The 15176-nt window shown below is 31.0% G+C and overlaps 1 protein-coding gene and 1 long non-coding RNA gene across 7 annotated transcripts in view; one reads left to right on the plus strand and one right to left on the minus strand.

Annotated features, from left to right (window-relative positions):
- The window catches only part of LOC111027329, an 11417-nt gene extending 7099 nt beyond the window's left edge, over window positions 1-4318 (minus strand). Inside the window, exons 1-3 of the mRNA XM_022305686.1 lie at window positions 4287-4318; window positions 3660-3938; window positions 2915-3120 (exon numbers count right to left, since the gene is read on the minus strand). Of these exons, the coding sequence (XP_022161378.1) occupies window positions 2915-3120; window positions 3660-3938; window positions 4287-4318 (517 nt within the window). The remainder of the gene's footprint in view (window positions 1-2914; window positions 3121-3659; window positions 3939-4286) is intronic.
- Window positions 4319-13158: 8840 nt separating this feature from the next.
- Window positions 13159-14398, plus strand: LOC111027325. 6 transcript variants are annotated; one of them, XR_002603769.1, is made up of 3 exons: window positions 13159-13311; window positions 13500-13602; window positions 13673-14398. It is a non-coding gene; the product is annotated as an uncharacterized LOC111027325 (long non-coding RNA). The 6 variants fall into 6 exon arrangements; XR_002603772.1 differs by having other exon boundaries at window positions 13160-13311; window positions 13500-13593; XR_002603768.1 differs by having other exon boundaries at window positions 13167-13311; window positions 13478-13602.
- Window positions 14399-15176: the final 778 nt, after the last annotated feature.

Consider the following 15176-nt stretch of genomic DNA (forward strand, 5'->3'; position numbering starts at 1 on the left):
TACTTCAAGGAAATCATTAATTGCAAATTAATTTGTTGAGAATATATTATATTATAGTGCAATTAGTAGGTTGTACATAACCGATTTGAATGTAAGAGGTATTAAAGCCATTTTGCTTGCTTTGTTTATTAAACTGCTTATTTATAAAACTTGATAACAAATAGAATAAGTATACCTAATTTGAATAAATTCTAGTGAGGTAGATGTCCGAAACTGGAGAGCGGATTTTGTTGTTTGGGGACTTGTTAGATTCACATTGGGTAGTAGAAGTGCAGTGAAGGTTTTCAGGCGTATATCTTTAATAGTTAATTCACTAAAGAGCTTAAAAAAAATTAAAACACATTTTATTGGGCATTTTTTGATGTGTTTCAGCTTTAAAGCTTATTTTAGTGAATTAACGATTGAAGATAAAGTTCTGAAAATCTTCACTGCACTTCTCCTAGCCAATGTGGATCTAACAAGACCACAAACAACAAAATCCGTTCTCCAGTTTCGGAAATCTCCGCTAATTGAAAATCTAACGCTGCGGTACCTGTGATAAAAATCAGAATTTGATATAATATTTTTTTGTAGACAGTATATTATTTATTGAACTATTGTTGATACTTAATGTACAGATATATAATACTATGTATTATTGTATTACTTATTATGTAAGTATGTAACCTATACTTAAAAATCACAAAAATTAATCTCTAAAATTAATGTTGCAGAACGTTGAACGGATCTCCTTGTATGCTAATTAAATTTAAAGAGATACTATAAACTTAAACTGCTACTTTTTAATAGTACCTAATGACGTTTTTTTGTCAAAAACGAACTGATGGGCAAAAAGAGTCTTAGTGAACGTGAACGCTTCTGTGTGTAGTCGGTAACCTACAGGCACGTCGTCAAGGGGGGGGGGGGGCTTAGTAGCCCCCTAAGAAAAGTAAGTGGCCCCGAACTGGTCCCTTTGAAATTAAATTCCGAGATTCTATTTTATAAATATTCGTTACTCGACAATTTGAGATAAGACAATAATACGTCTATTAATTGATTGAAAACTAGGAATTCCAAATACGAGTGAAATTATTAGATTTAGATGAATTTACTGGACAATTTGCTGCGAACCATAAAAATAGACGACTTGTCCTTAATCCTTGTTTAGTTGTTTAAGATTTATATTGTATACCTATATTAATGTGTAATAAAAATATAATGCTTAACCAATACAGACAATATACATTGTGAAATGCAGTATTATTTTATATAGATATTATCTGATAAGGAGAGGAGTGGTATTGGGTACAAAAAACGGAAAGGGGCCAAAAAATGTTGGCCCCCTTTTTAAAAAAAGGTCTGGTTACGTGCCTGGTAACCTACCTACGAGTTTTAAACTATGGAACCGAATATTATTTATCTACTTATTAGTTATTATATACCTATCGTCCTACATTAGTATACAAATATATATGCAAATTCTAGTATAGTTGGAAATCATTTTATCTTTAGCGAAAAGTATAATACAAATGCAACTGGTAACCTTGGTATAGTGAAAATAACTTACATTTTTTAAAATGTAAAAAATACACTTTGAATTTCTTTATACTCTTGCAGTAAACACAATCAAATAAAATGTAGCCGTGAACGTTGTTACATCATTAAGTATTCCGTAAAATGTATATGGCCTTTCCAGTTTCCACTGACTACAGTTCAGAACGATTCAATTAGAGATTTACATTTTTGATTTGTCAATGGTTATATTGATATAAATAATGTTTATGCATCGGTATTACTTAATTTAAAAAAAAACAAAACAATTTTTTATCAAAAATATTAATAGTAAACCAATATTTATTATTAAAAACCCTAAGAGAATAACACTAGGTACTGAAGAATAAGTCAACTTTAAAATTCCTAAACATTGAAAAACTTGTTTTAGTTAGAAAGGCTCCTATTGATATAGGTTCAAAGAAACAATACACGATGGGGTCAGCAGTGGAAGTGCAGCATTGTATTTTAAATCTGTAGGTTTATTCTCGTGTAAAGCTACGCTCGGAAAGGCAATGAAATACCGGTTTATTGATCAAAAACAAAACCCTAATGAAGAAAATAAAAGTACTCCGCTGTGTTCTCTGTTTCTCTCTGAAGATTATTATTAATAGTCATCATCCCCCGTGTACACCCACATAATATATAGTACGGGCCTCGGTAATAGTATAAACTATTAAGTATTATGTCGTGTGCGGTCAATTAATTTCAAAAAAATAAAATAAAGGCGTGAATTGCGTGCAAAACGATTTCCTGCGCAAACAGTTATGGATTTTCTGGCGCTTTATTTGCGCCATCAGATTAATTTGGAAATTAAACAAAAGCCCACCGGTAGAAAGCACTCGATTGGTACTCATATGTAAGTTTATAACCTCCAATGACCTCCTTCGAAAAACTTCGGTGTAGCAGTGAAACGGCTCTTAACACGTCCTCTCGACCGACGCCCGTTTGAGTTTTACGAGTGTGAAATAGAGGATAAATAATAAATAATATGACGAAAAGGGTGTGACCCGATCGGCCGCAGGCAGATAGGAAAAACACGGTTTTTTCAATTACGCTAATTCGTCGTACTTGTACAGGCACCTATATACTATATACTTACATCTCTCTCTATATATAAATATATACATATATATATATGTACAATATACGAAAGGAAAACTGGGAAACTATATAATATTATAGAAAACAGGTGGCCGGAAGAGAATGTGCGTCGGAAAAGTTCGCGGTCGCCGGTTCAGCCGCGGCCCTGCCCCCCCCCCTCCCTAACTACATACCCCTAACACCGTATAGCGTTATATTTATTGTATTTTCGTCGGAACATTTTCACACTGTAAAAGCGTAAACAGATCGTTTTTATATATTTGTTTGCAAATCGTTTTACCTTTAACCTCAGATTTATCCGGCGAACACGGCGTTTGTGTACTCGGCCTCGGGCCGAAATCACAGAAGAGTAGATACTTGGATATCACGTGAGCAGGCTCTCGATGCTGCTGTTGTACCTTTTGGTCGGTCGGCGCAGTGTCGTCGTGTACTGGAATTGTGAAATGGCAGTATATATCATCGAAATGTCCAATGCGTCTGAAATCCCTGAAACGAAATTTCACACGCTGAATAATGTATACGCTATAATTAATATTATGTATAGTTATTAACCGCGATAACTATCGTCGTCTGGCACTGGCCGTGACCACCTACGACTAAAACATAGTAAATATTTAAGTATATATTACATTATATACTATTATATACACATCATCGGGAACGCGCAGTTAATCGCACGACGTGATTTCATAATAACTACGATAGTCTAAAGTCACGTGATAAGTACACGACGAGTCGTATCATATTATAATGACGTTCGTACGACGGCAGTCGGTGGCCAAGAGAAGTTGTCGTTATAATATATAAATAATATTACTTTTGGCGTACTCACAACTGCTGTACCGCCGCACGCGCGTATATTATAATATAGCGGGTAAATAACGTACGCCAGCGATTTCGGGTGCGGCACCGCACGCCATAATAATATAAAATATAATAATAATGAGGGCTATAGAGTATATTTTTGCCGCACACCGTAGTCGTATGATACTTAACATTTGTAAAATATATTTATGCATACGTACTTGGTCTCGGGTGGGTATATTCGCGAGGAATGGAACGTTTTTTGAGTCCGGTCGCCGGCTCCTCGTCCGCGCCTAGTCCGCCGTCCCTGCAGCCGAGGCCGTCGTCCGAGTCTCACTGAAAACGTTTTGCACGACGAGAAACTCGCGGGGCCGACTTGTGCTTGCGTGCGCGCGTGTGTCTGCAGCGTGTGTGCGTGTGTGTGTAGGTTCGCCGCGGATGAGACGTCGTGCCCGGTCGCCGTCGCCGTCGCTCGTCGTTCGCGCCCTTCGGCAACGCCGCTGCAGGTGGAATCAATAGCCGAACTTGAAGGGGTGGAAATGGCGACGGGCGACAGAGGGGGGGCGGAAAGACGGCGGTGGTACTTTTCCCTTTCGTTTCCCCTCCCCCCCCCCATCTCCGCGCCGGCCGGCTATTCGGCGCCGGGAGAGAGGGTAGCCGTGGTAGATAGGGCGGCCACACCCTTCGGACACAAGCGACCCTTGTGCACACGAACTCCGTCTCCGCCACCTCCCCGACTGCGCCCACCCTCGCCACTGTGGTACGGTCGTCTCCGCCACAACCACCGAGTCTCCATCCTCTGTTGCAGGCACTCGGCGTGAATGAAAATATTATGACTACGCGCGCACTTTCCGTCAGCGGCGGAGGCAGTGCCTTCCATTATTCATAATTAATTTTTCCGACGCGCGGCGAGGGGAGGGCGAGATTTCGTCGGGTGATATTTCGCTTACGGAATCCCTGCGGGGTACTGCTGCAAGCCCACACCCCTCTTACATTGTATACATCACGAGAGGGCATTGTGCACTGCACGCGTATATAATACTCAATAGGTGCCTATACTTCTATATGTATATTATATTATGTACTGCGCTGAGCGTGCAATATTATATCATTTTGTATTATACGTACCTATACAACTCCGGATATTATATTATTAGATCGGGTTAGGTTACCTAACCTAGCTCCACCTATGTACACTGTAGTAGTAAAATATATAAATACATTGTGAGTACATTTACTGTGTATCATGATCCATAGGTAATAATATAATATTAATTTAGTGGTTATAACTTATAACTATTACACAGGTAAAATAGTAAAGTGGTGGCAGTTGATATGAATGTATAATATTACAGATTATACTGTACACGTTATTGAAGTGTAACCAGATTGATCGACAAGGGACTGACGTTTCCGGGTTATTCGATTTATGCGGCTATATATATGATATTAGGTATCATCGACCCTTCTAGTAGTACACCAAATATGATTATTCGTTTCGGGTTAATAAAATGTAGGCAAAACTATATTGATAACTTTATAATCTACTTCTCTATATACCATAAAATCAATAGAGAAGAGAATAAAAGTAATAACTAATTGTTTTGTTAAAACCCCAACAGAGGAGCCCGTTATAATAACTTTGACTGTGACTTGAGTCATCAATCATTAAAATACGATCGACAACATTAACGGCCATACAATCCTACGCAATACGACCCATTATGATAACTGGTAAATATCCACCAAGACATCGATAACTTACTTTTCTGAGATGGCGTAAAAACAACATTATAACGTATAACAATCAACAATTATAATACATAACAAATTAACAAAATATACTGTTGACCAGAATGACAATAAGCAAAATATTAAGTAAGTTTAAGCTTAATAAATTGTAATTAATAAAAAATTAGCCGTTTGATGTAGGATACACCGTTTTTAGTAGATAAATACACACGTAGGTAGGTACAGTTGTTTGGTAGGTAACATCCTACATATGTCTGCCATAACTTTTTGTAGCAATTCATTTTCAAATTTGATTTTTACAAATCATTAAAGTACATATTTTATCGGGTGACTCAATACATTTAGTTTTTGTTTGACTTAAAAAAACAATTTGTTTACCTGGGACTGACTCTTATTAATAATGTAAAAATTAAATTTATATTTTATTTAACCTACATAGGTATTTTATATATTAATGATTAATGATATTTCCAACAAAATCATACTAAACTCTTCACAAATGCAGTTTATTAAATTGACAAATCCTTATGGAATATCAGTAATATTTACTATTTTTTTTAATAAAAATTCATTCTGTCTATGAATTGGTTAAAATTGAACAAATATTTATAACAGTTTGTTGGTGTGAAAAATCTACTCCACTCCGATATAATATAAGAAATTCCCAACGCTGCGAAAACTTTGCAATATTAGCTTTCTCTCGGTTACCGGACGTTTTGTTTCACTATATAATACACTCATCACATTGGTATAATATGATACTATAATATTGTACATTTCAACACGCCCAAGTAACATAAAATAAAAATAATAATATGCGTAACGTTGTATCCGGTCTTACGCGTTCCTTTGACGATTTCGAATCGGTCAATTTAAAAAAAAAAAAAATGTAGTTTAAGTCATCTGTGTACCATCGCAATATAATAATATAATCTCTGTCAACATTCGCAGTCCAGGCGCTACGGAACGTTTCCTCTAAGCACACGCGACACGCACTTGACACATACACCATAAACAAATGCTGTTAATTAAGCTAATTCCATTTATTATTTCTTGATTCGTATCAGTCCTAGCTAAAATCCATACACAACGAATATTCTGAGTGTGTGTGTCCCCGTAGGGATAGCCGCATAGGACAAACATTTGTTGAATATATTTCCCACAGTTATAGTTCTAGCATTAAGTTATTAAAAATTCTGTTGATTATGAGTGTTATAACATTGGTTCAATCAACACCTTCTTTCACTTCTTCGATAATATTGTTTTTGTGTTTGTTAAAGGCCAAAATCATTTTTTTCTTCCAAAATCTATATGTTCTATCCGAGTTTAGAAGTATAATTTTTAACTCGACCAATTTTAATTTTCTTTAAGATTTTTTGGATCATACGACCATTTTATTCATTCTAATTACATTCCGCCCCTTTAAATTGTTTTGGACAATTTGAACTTCTTAGAAACTAAAAAACAATTACAAATAAGTTTTCACTTTAAATGATAGTTAATGACATGCCTTTAAATGAACAGCACAGCTATAACCAATGTTCAATGGTGGGTACCTACATTACCGTTTTCAACTTACATTGATTTAGTATAGTAATGATTAATATTATTATAAGGTTTATTACAATAAATATTTTACAGAATTAGTTATACATAAATCATAAATTATTTTAAGCTGATGTTAATTTAAAATATTTTTTTACTATAGAATGAATAACAAATAATTACTCTGTTAAAATAAATCCTGATACCTATCACTTTAACTTTTAAGACTTTAATATTGGAAATATTAATATAATACAGTGCAGGTAAATATGTGTTGTACAAAACACTAAAAAGTGAATTATTAAGTTAAAATTTAAAAATATTCATATGACAAACCCGTAAATTACATATTAAATACATATAATTAAATACATATTTATAGTATTGTTATTTTTTAAACGAAGTATATTGGGGGGAGGAATTAAGGATTTTTTCAGAAATAGGTAAATTAATAACCATACCTACTTTTATAAGATGACTTATATTTATAAGTAGGCTCGTAAGTAAAGATACTTGAAAAATAATATCATTAAAGTTGTTGATTAAGTATTTATAAATTACTATAATAAAATGCAAAACATTGATTGTTGGTGCACTAATTGGTCATTTCAGAAATTTCGACTTTATTTAATACTTAGTGCTGAGTGGGTCGATCGCTTTTTTATAACTCTGGACTGGTGTAGTACTTGGATAAAAAATTATTTGATGAACTACGTATCTGCGTTTTTTGTTGTCGAATTACCATTCTGGATGCACTATGTAGTATGCATGAGTTAATTTATATTTTATTTTAAACAAAAAATTGTTATAGAATTTGTTTTCATATTTTTTTATTTAACTAATAATATTGTTATACACATATAATATTAGTTCACTTTTAAGTGTTGTAGGATTATTTTTTCTTGTGAATTAAGATAATATGTGATATTTTCTATTTAGTTTTATATGTTGTTAATTAATTTTTTTTTTGCCTCAACACGTTATCCTAATTGTTAATATAATTCAATTTGTGATATTTTCTATATATTTTTTTATAATTAATAATTAATTAATATTTTTTTACTCAAAACGTTTTTCTTATTTTTATATACAGGATGATTCATCATACATTATCGCTCTCATTTTTTCCAGTAAAATGAATTTAATCAAATTATGATTTTTGAAATTTTTAAATATTCTCAACGACCCTATTTTTAAATTCTTGAATTTTTTGTTCTACTTAAAAGTGTCTTGTGGTAATACAATTATACAAACCTTTGTTTTTTTTCAAATGAAACCATGCGCTCTTTTACAGTAAATTAATAAGTGGATAATTTTTTTAAAAATTTTGATGTACCACAGAGTAGTTTCTTAGTTATTGAAATATTTATATTAATAATGATAGCCTTGAAAACTGGTTTTATATTCATATAAAATATACCTCGTAAAATTAGATCTAGTATTTTTTATACTTTGGCCATTTATACAAATTATTAACATAAAAAATAAATGTATATATAAATGAATAAATATTATAGATTACAATTTTCAAATCACCATATCCCCCGTATCTCATGAATTCATGAAAAACTTTTATCTTTAGAACCCAAAGTTACTCAAATAACTCATAAACTACTAGTACGACTACGACTTTTGATTTTGATGCGTCAAAAACTTATCTACTGCTGCATAATTTATAGTTTTGCTATCTGAACAGATCCCCATAGGATAATCTTCAAGTAGTACAAAAAATTTCAAGAATTTGAAAATATGGTCTTAAAGTTTATTTAAAAATTAATAAAATCAGATTTTGAATAACTGCATTATTGAAGAAGAAGAAAAGAGTGAGCACTAAGCATACTTAGTGAATCACCATCTATATATAATATAGATATACATATAAGTAAATGTATTTTTTTTCAATTTAATCATTTTCTTAACATTTTCTTACACACTAATTTTTTTTCAGTAGGTATCTCTTCATTTATTTATTATTTTTCTCACAATGCCGTTTATTTTAAAATGAAGTAGTTAAATACAATAAGAAGTTTTAAATAGTTTTTATCCCATGCGTGTCTTTAATTTTACTACCTACTGAGTTTACAATTATCAGGTAAATCATTGATAATGTGCCCAATCGTGTTAAACTCTCACTATCATTGATCCTTAACATATTCATTATTTTAATCATTACAAACCGTTTCCTGGGAAAAGCATAGTTTCATTAGAAATACAAAATCGAGTTGATAGTTGGTAGTGAAACAGTAAAGTGGTGAACTTGAACTTGTTCAAAGGCTAAACTATAATAATAGTACACCTACCCAACAGCATCAATAATCCGATTAAGTCTGGTAAATACTATCATATTTAATATATATTATATATATATATATATACATAGTTATTACAAAAATACTATTAACCATCACCTAATCACCCCCCCCCCCCTTGAAAAACCCAAGGCGACCGCCTCTAAGTTACCGCTTCGCCACTGAATTGTGAGGTCTACATATTCTGTACAACAATTTACAATATAATACAATAATTACGTTTACACGGCGTATTGAACAGGCAATATAGCTACATCACTGTAGTGAATTTATTTTTTAAATAATCGTTGTATTGATTTGGTATGCATTTCAATAATCAAAATTTATAACAATTGGAAATAATTACGATATTACTCATTGTATACAATGAAAAACAACTCTTAGCGAAGACGGTAACCAAAATTACCAAACAATTATTTTAAAAAATGATCAGCCCCCTCCACCATCCGATTATTTTCTAAAAGTACTCGGAAATATTGATCCCCCTAAAGTACCAACTACTTACCAGAAATCACCCCTAAAATTGAGTATTTTTTCTACAAGAAAAAGTGATTTTACACTCAAATCAATTTTTTTTTTAAAAACAGAATCTATAAAAAATAATTGATCGTTTTGACAATAGAAAAGCAAGAAAACGAATTTCTTTATTTTATTTTATTTATTGTACATTTTGTTACTCATAAAAAAATATGTCACTAGGTGTTTATACTCTATAGCAAGGATGGGCAACTCAAAGTTGATAGAGGGCCAATTATTAGAAAATTAAAATCTAGCGAGACAGAGCAAAAAAAGGGGGGTTGCCATTTAACACCTCTGCTCTATAGGGTAAATCATATAGCATTATAATAAAAATTGTATTGATTTTTAACTTATATTTTTAATAAGAATATGATAATTTGGCTAAAAATAATACGTCTATATGTAGGTAAGGTAACCTTACTAAGGTTATAGGTTGTTTATATTTTATTACAGTGATTTTACCTTTTAAATTATGTTACTTGCTGCATGACCACTAGAAAGCTCATTAATCATTTGATTAGCTAATTTAATAAACTTGTATGACCTTTTTTTACGGCAATGGCCTCTAAAATATTTTATACTGCATAATTGAATGACAAAAACTATTATATAGCTAAATGATAATAATATAGTATAATGTATAAATAATATGTACATGCTTGTACATATATATAAATATAATATATGAGAATGTAGTAAACCACAATATGTAGCCATTTAAGAACTCAATATACATAAATAATAAATTATATATGAATAAAAAATAAAACGTAGATATTTAGATACTCAATAAAGTTGAAGTATAAGAAATCAATTATCTGTTTCGTGCTAATTACTTAAATTGATTTTGATATAGATCTAAATATTATTTAAGTACACTATTTATTCGAGTAATATTGTAAAATAGATATCTAATTTATGTAATGACCAACTTGAAGCGTACTTTAAAAGTGGTCTCAGTTAATTATTACTTTTTACAATTATTTCATTAACAATTTTAGAATTATATTTCATATAGGTAATTTGTGTAATTCAAATTTACTTAATCTACATTTCTACTTAGTACCTATTAAAAATAATACTTCATAAATCATTTACATTTTTATTAGGCATGAGTCAGTGGATTAATTGGGGGGATGCATGGGGCCACACTTACGACCCCAAATATAATGCAAGGGTTGCATACTTGCATAAATATACATTTGCAACCCCTGACATTTCCATATTATTTATGGTTTTTCGTAAGTCAAAGTATCGTATCATCCAAAGAATTAAAAAAATCAAAAACTGATAACGATATCACATTATATTGTATCCAATATTTATAATATATGGCAAAAGCCGGTCTTCGTCACTCATCGGAAACGATTCGCAATTCTAATAATTTCAATGAACAAAAGAGAAATGTGTAATAAGGCAACAATATAAACCGACAAGTCGTTGAACACGACATTCAGTCGTCATATACAACATTTACTCACATATTTCATTCTGATCAAGTAGTTTTTATTCTTCCAGTTAGGATTAAGATGAAGAAAAAAGTTCCTTGATGCGGTGTCTGGTTTCCGCATTCAAGATATGGCACAGCTATTTTTAACCAGAAAAATCTATGTACCCACAAGTAAGTTTTATCACCTATTCTTTTGGGGCATACATATTTTACTTTTTAGTCTTAAAATTCAAATTTATTGCCACGGGCAACTTGTTACCCGGGTGACGTATTAGGTGCATATTATATTTTATTCCCGAGAGCACAACGCAAAAAATACGCTAGCACAAACGACGACGGCATCATATTCAGGTCGCAGAATAATAACATATTTATACAATTAAATAGGTATAAATAGTGTACGGGAGTCCTTATGTCCTGCACAATTCAACAATTTGCATTTTTAGTAACATATAAATGTTTGATTACATTATAATATTTAAACTCTACCCCTTCACCACAAAAAACTCAAAGGCCGCCGAAAATTTCTAAAGGGTAGGATTACTTGGCCGAATTGAATAACGAATGAATAGTAAAATATATGAATCAAGCTTTGACGCCTGCTTGTGAACCAACCTCGAATTAAAACGATGCCGTAATTTATCAAACATTAAATTATTTCATAAAGCTGGGATGTCGCTAGAATATAGTATACGGTAAGTTGAATTGACTTTTGCCAAAGACATGTTGGTGTATATATTTTATTTTTATCATAATACATTATTTTTATTCACTATTTTAACTCGGTTTTGATAACTGACATATCGTTTACATAGTTATCGCCTGTCAATAAAATAATGAACGTACATGAAGAAGACTTCTTGTATTGTTAAATAATTTTATAATTTTTCATTCGATCATTCTTCAACATTCAAATTTTAATTAAATTTTAAATTCAATATTTTAGATTCCGGGCGGAAAGATGGGTGTATTTATTTCACAATGTGTGTTTTTAATTTATTATACTAATTTTTTTTTTGTGTGTGTCTGTCATCATGGTTTCTTGCGGTAAAAGTGCTTCGATTTTCTTCAACAGCAGCTTTTCTGGTAGGAAAGTTAATCTAGTTGGAGCGTTTGGGAGGTCAAAATAAGTTTGAATTCAAAATAGTTTTCAAAAGCATCAGAAAAACAAACAAAAATTAAGCAAAAACAAGAATTTTCAAGCAAAACCAGTTTTTGGAAAAATCGATTTTGGTTTTTATTGTAACTTTAAAAAAAAAATGATCTTACATATATGAAATTTTCACTGAATATTTGTGTTAGCATTTTCTATACACCATACAAATTTAAAAATATTTTGAATTGTGTTGACCTATTTATAGGCATATTAATTTTTCGATTATTGTTGTTTTTTTTAAACTAATGTCGATAAGAAATTTTTCCTCGGTAAAAAACTTGTATAAAACAAGGCTTCTCTTAAGTTGTTAGTACAAATTAAAAAAAAAAGTTGAGCGTGAATCCACAATGATTGTTTATGAAAATTTCAACTTAGAATTTTGACATAATTTGTAAAAATCACGAAAATTAGCAAATTATATTTAGTTAACATATTTTTTTTTTTCATTAATTTAACTAGTTGATTTCTGTGTGTAAAATATTTAAATTTTTTTTCTTTTTAAGAAACGGTTGCTTGCGGGTACTCGTGTTCCCCTTCCAGTTTTTTTTCATTACCTATTTTTACTTAATTATATAAATATTTTAAATGTTGACACAATACCTATCTCAAGAGGAATTCCTAATAATCGTTCTCTAATAAGCTAATTATTGTAGTAATTTTTTGGGTGTATGAATTTTGAGTTTACAGACTGCATTATTCGTATAGGTACCTAAAATATAATTTAACCTGACATAGTTTGTATATTAGTGCAATGTTCAATATTGTCCATATTTACATTTTGGCTCATCTCAAGCATACTCCGTTCGCCGGGAGAAAGTGGTTGTGGACAATGTTTATCCTGCTTTATAACTACCTGAATCGCGGTAAAATAGTTTTAATAAATATAAAATACAAAATTAGATATTAAATAATATGATCTAATGATTAATTATCGTTCGTGGAGATAACAAAAATACACTGATAACAGTAAAACTGTTATCAAGTGGTAAATACTACTGTTTTTGTAATTAGTAATGACATCGTTTTCATGGCCACTGTTGTAGACGGTAGACGCCTAGTTTGACTGTAATATTTGTAGTTCAAGTTAGAATCATTTTGGATTTTCCGAATTATTTTATTTTTGGGCCATTGTTATACGCCTGGTAAGTTACATGTTTTATTTCAATGTTATATTAGTCGTTCAAAATAAATTATTTTTCTTTCCAATTTTTAATAATATTCATTGTTGTGTTGGATGTTTGTGATAGTTTAACAACCAAAAAGATAGGTATTTACATTACACATTAAAAACATTTTGTCATCATTTAGTATTGTTAATTTGTCATCAAAGATTCCTGAAAATATGGCGGACGAAGCCAACGAAATTGACTTAGAAGAGACTACCGATCCATCCATGGACTCGGCTCAAGGGGAAAATGAAGAAGGTAATACTGGTCAGTAAAAAAGTATACACCATCCATTGGTTAGAATAATAATTAGGTATGTATTTATATGTCTTTGTAGTCGTGTACAAGTTACACGAAGAGATCGACAACCTGAACTTGGTGCTTGACCACTTGGAACGCAAAAATGGGGACATATATTCCCGAATTGAACAATTGCTGGCATCTTTCCAAAACAATAAGTCCGAAGAAGAATAATTCAATCCTACAATTGACAAAGACGAGGGCTGCGTTATTAATATTAGGACAAATACTTATAATTCTCAGTTGTGTAAAACCATAGGCCTTTGGTCAAAGAATTTTACTATATTATCTTATGATCCGTTGCCAAAATACTACTCGAGTAGTACATTTTTATTACTTAGTTGTCATTAATAATGTTCAATCTGTATCATACATGAGTGTGCTTCTCCTTGTCATTATTTCAAGGTACAATATTTGCTTACAAATTGGTAACTAATGTATTTTAGAGTTGTTTTCATAACATGATCCTTTTAGGTGATCTCTATTCTCTGAGGTATAATTTGATAATACGATAAAATAACTGCATTCAAAGTATTGGTTCACTATAATTAGATAAAAACCTAAAAACAAATTTAAAAAAATATTTTTTAAATTTTAAAACTTTAATAAATGTCCAACAGTTGGGTACACACATCTCATTTAAAATGAACAATTTGATAGCGAAGTTACACAATCCGTAACTGTTAACTATATCATCATGCATCCTTACTTTTAGTATGATACTTTTAATGTCTTAAGACTTAAGTAATCAATTGTACCGTGATAATATTGGTTTTAAATAATTGAAATTAAATTATTTACCCTTTGTTAAATATTTTGATATATTTATGATAAAATTATAAATTTCCTATGTTTTTAATTTATATTTATTATTTGTTATAGAAATGTGTGTATAATAAAAAATACATTCCATACAGTATATTATTTTATTTTTAATTAATAATACCCCAATAAAACTACCATGGTTCCTATTATTATTCAAGATAATTATTTGTATGAAATTTAATTGTATTTATGGCTGCATACCTTTGTATCAATGCACTATTGCACTTGTCACTCAATTTAGGCTTCTCAACATACATTTTCAACATCAAAATAGTGAATTTGGACTATTCTTTCCTCTAGACTAGCGGTTCCCAAACTGTGAGGCTCAAGCCACCTGGTAAATATTGATATTTTTTAATCAACAATAATTTTGTTGAAGCGTCTTCACTATTCTAAAAAAATATTTCACTATTTCAGTATTACTTTAAGTCAATTTATATTATAATATACTTGATTCAGGGATTTCTGTAATAGTTTTTATTTATGGGAAGCGCAATTAATTTTATTATTTTTAAGTGGACTGAACTTAAAAAGTTTGGGTACCGCTGCTCTAGACTAATATAATATTATGATGTTTACAAATATCACACTTGGGTTGTTTAAATTAAAAATTATTTTTTAACAGATTTCAATTAACCACAATATTATTAATGGAGAATGGTAAAAAAAAATAATCTACAATATGTAAAATACACAATTAATCATCTAAATTTAAA

Source organism: Myzus persicae, unplaced genomic scaffold (assembly GCF_001856785.1).
Source record: "Myzus persicae strain clone G006 unplaced genomic scaffold, MPER_G0061.0, whole genome shotgun sequence".
NCBI lineage: Eukaryota > Metazoa > Arthropoda > Insecta > Hemiptera > Aphididae > Myzus > Myzus persicae.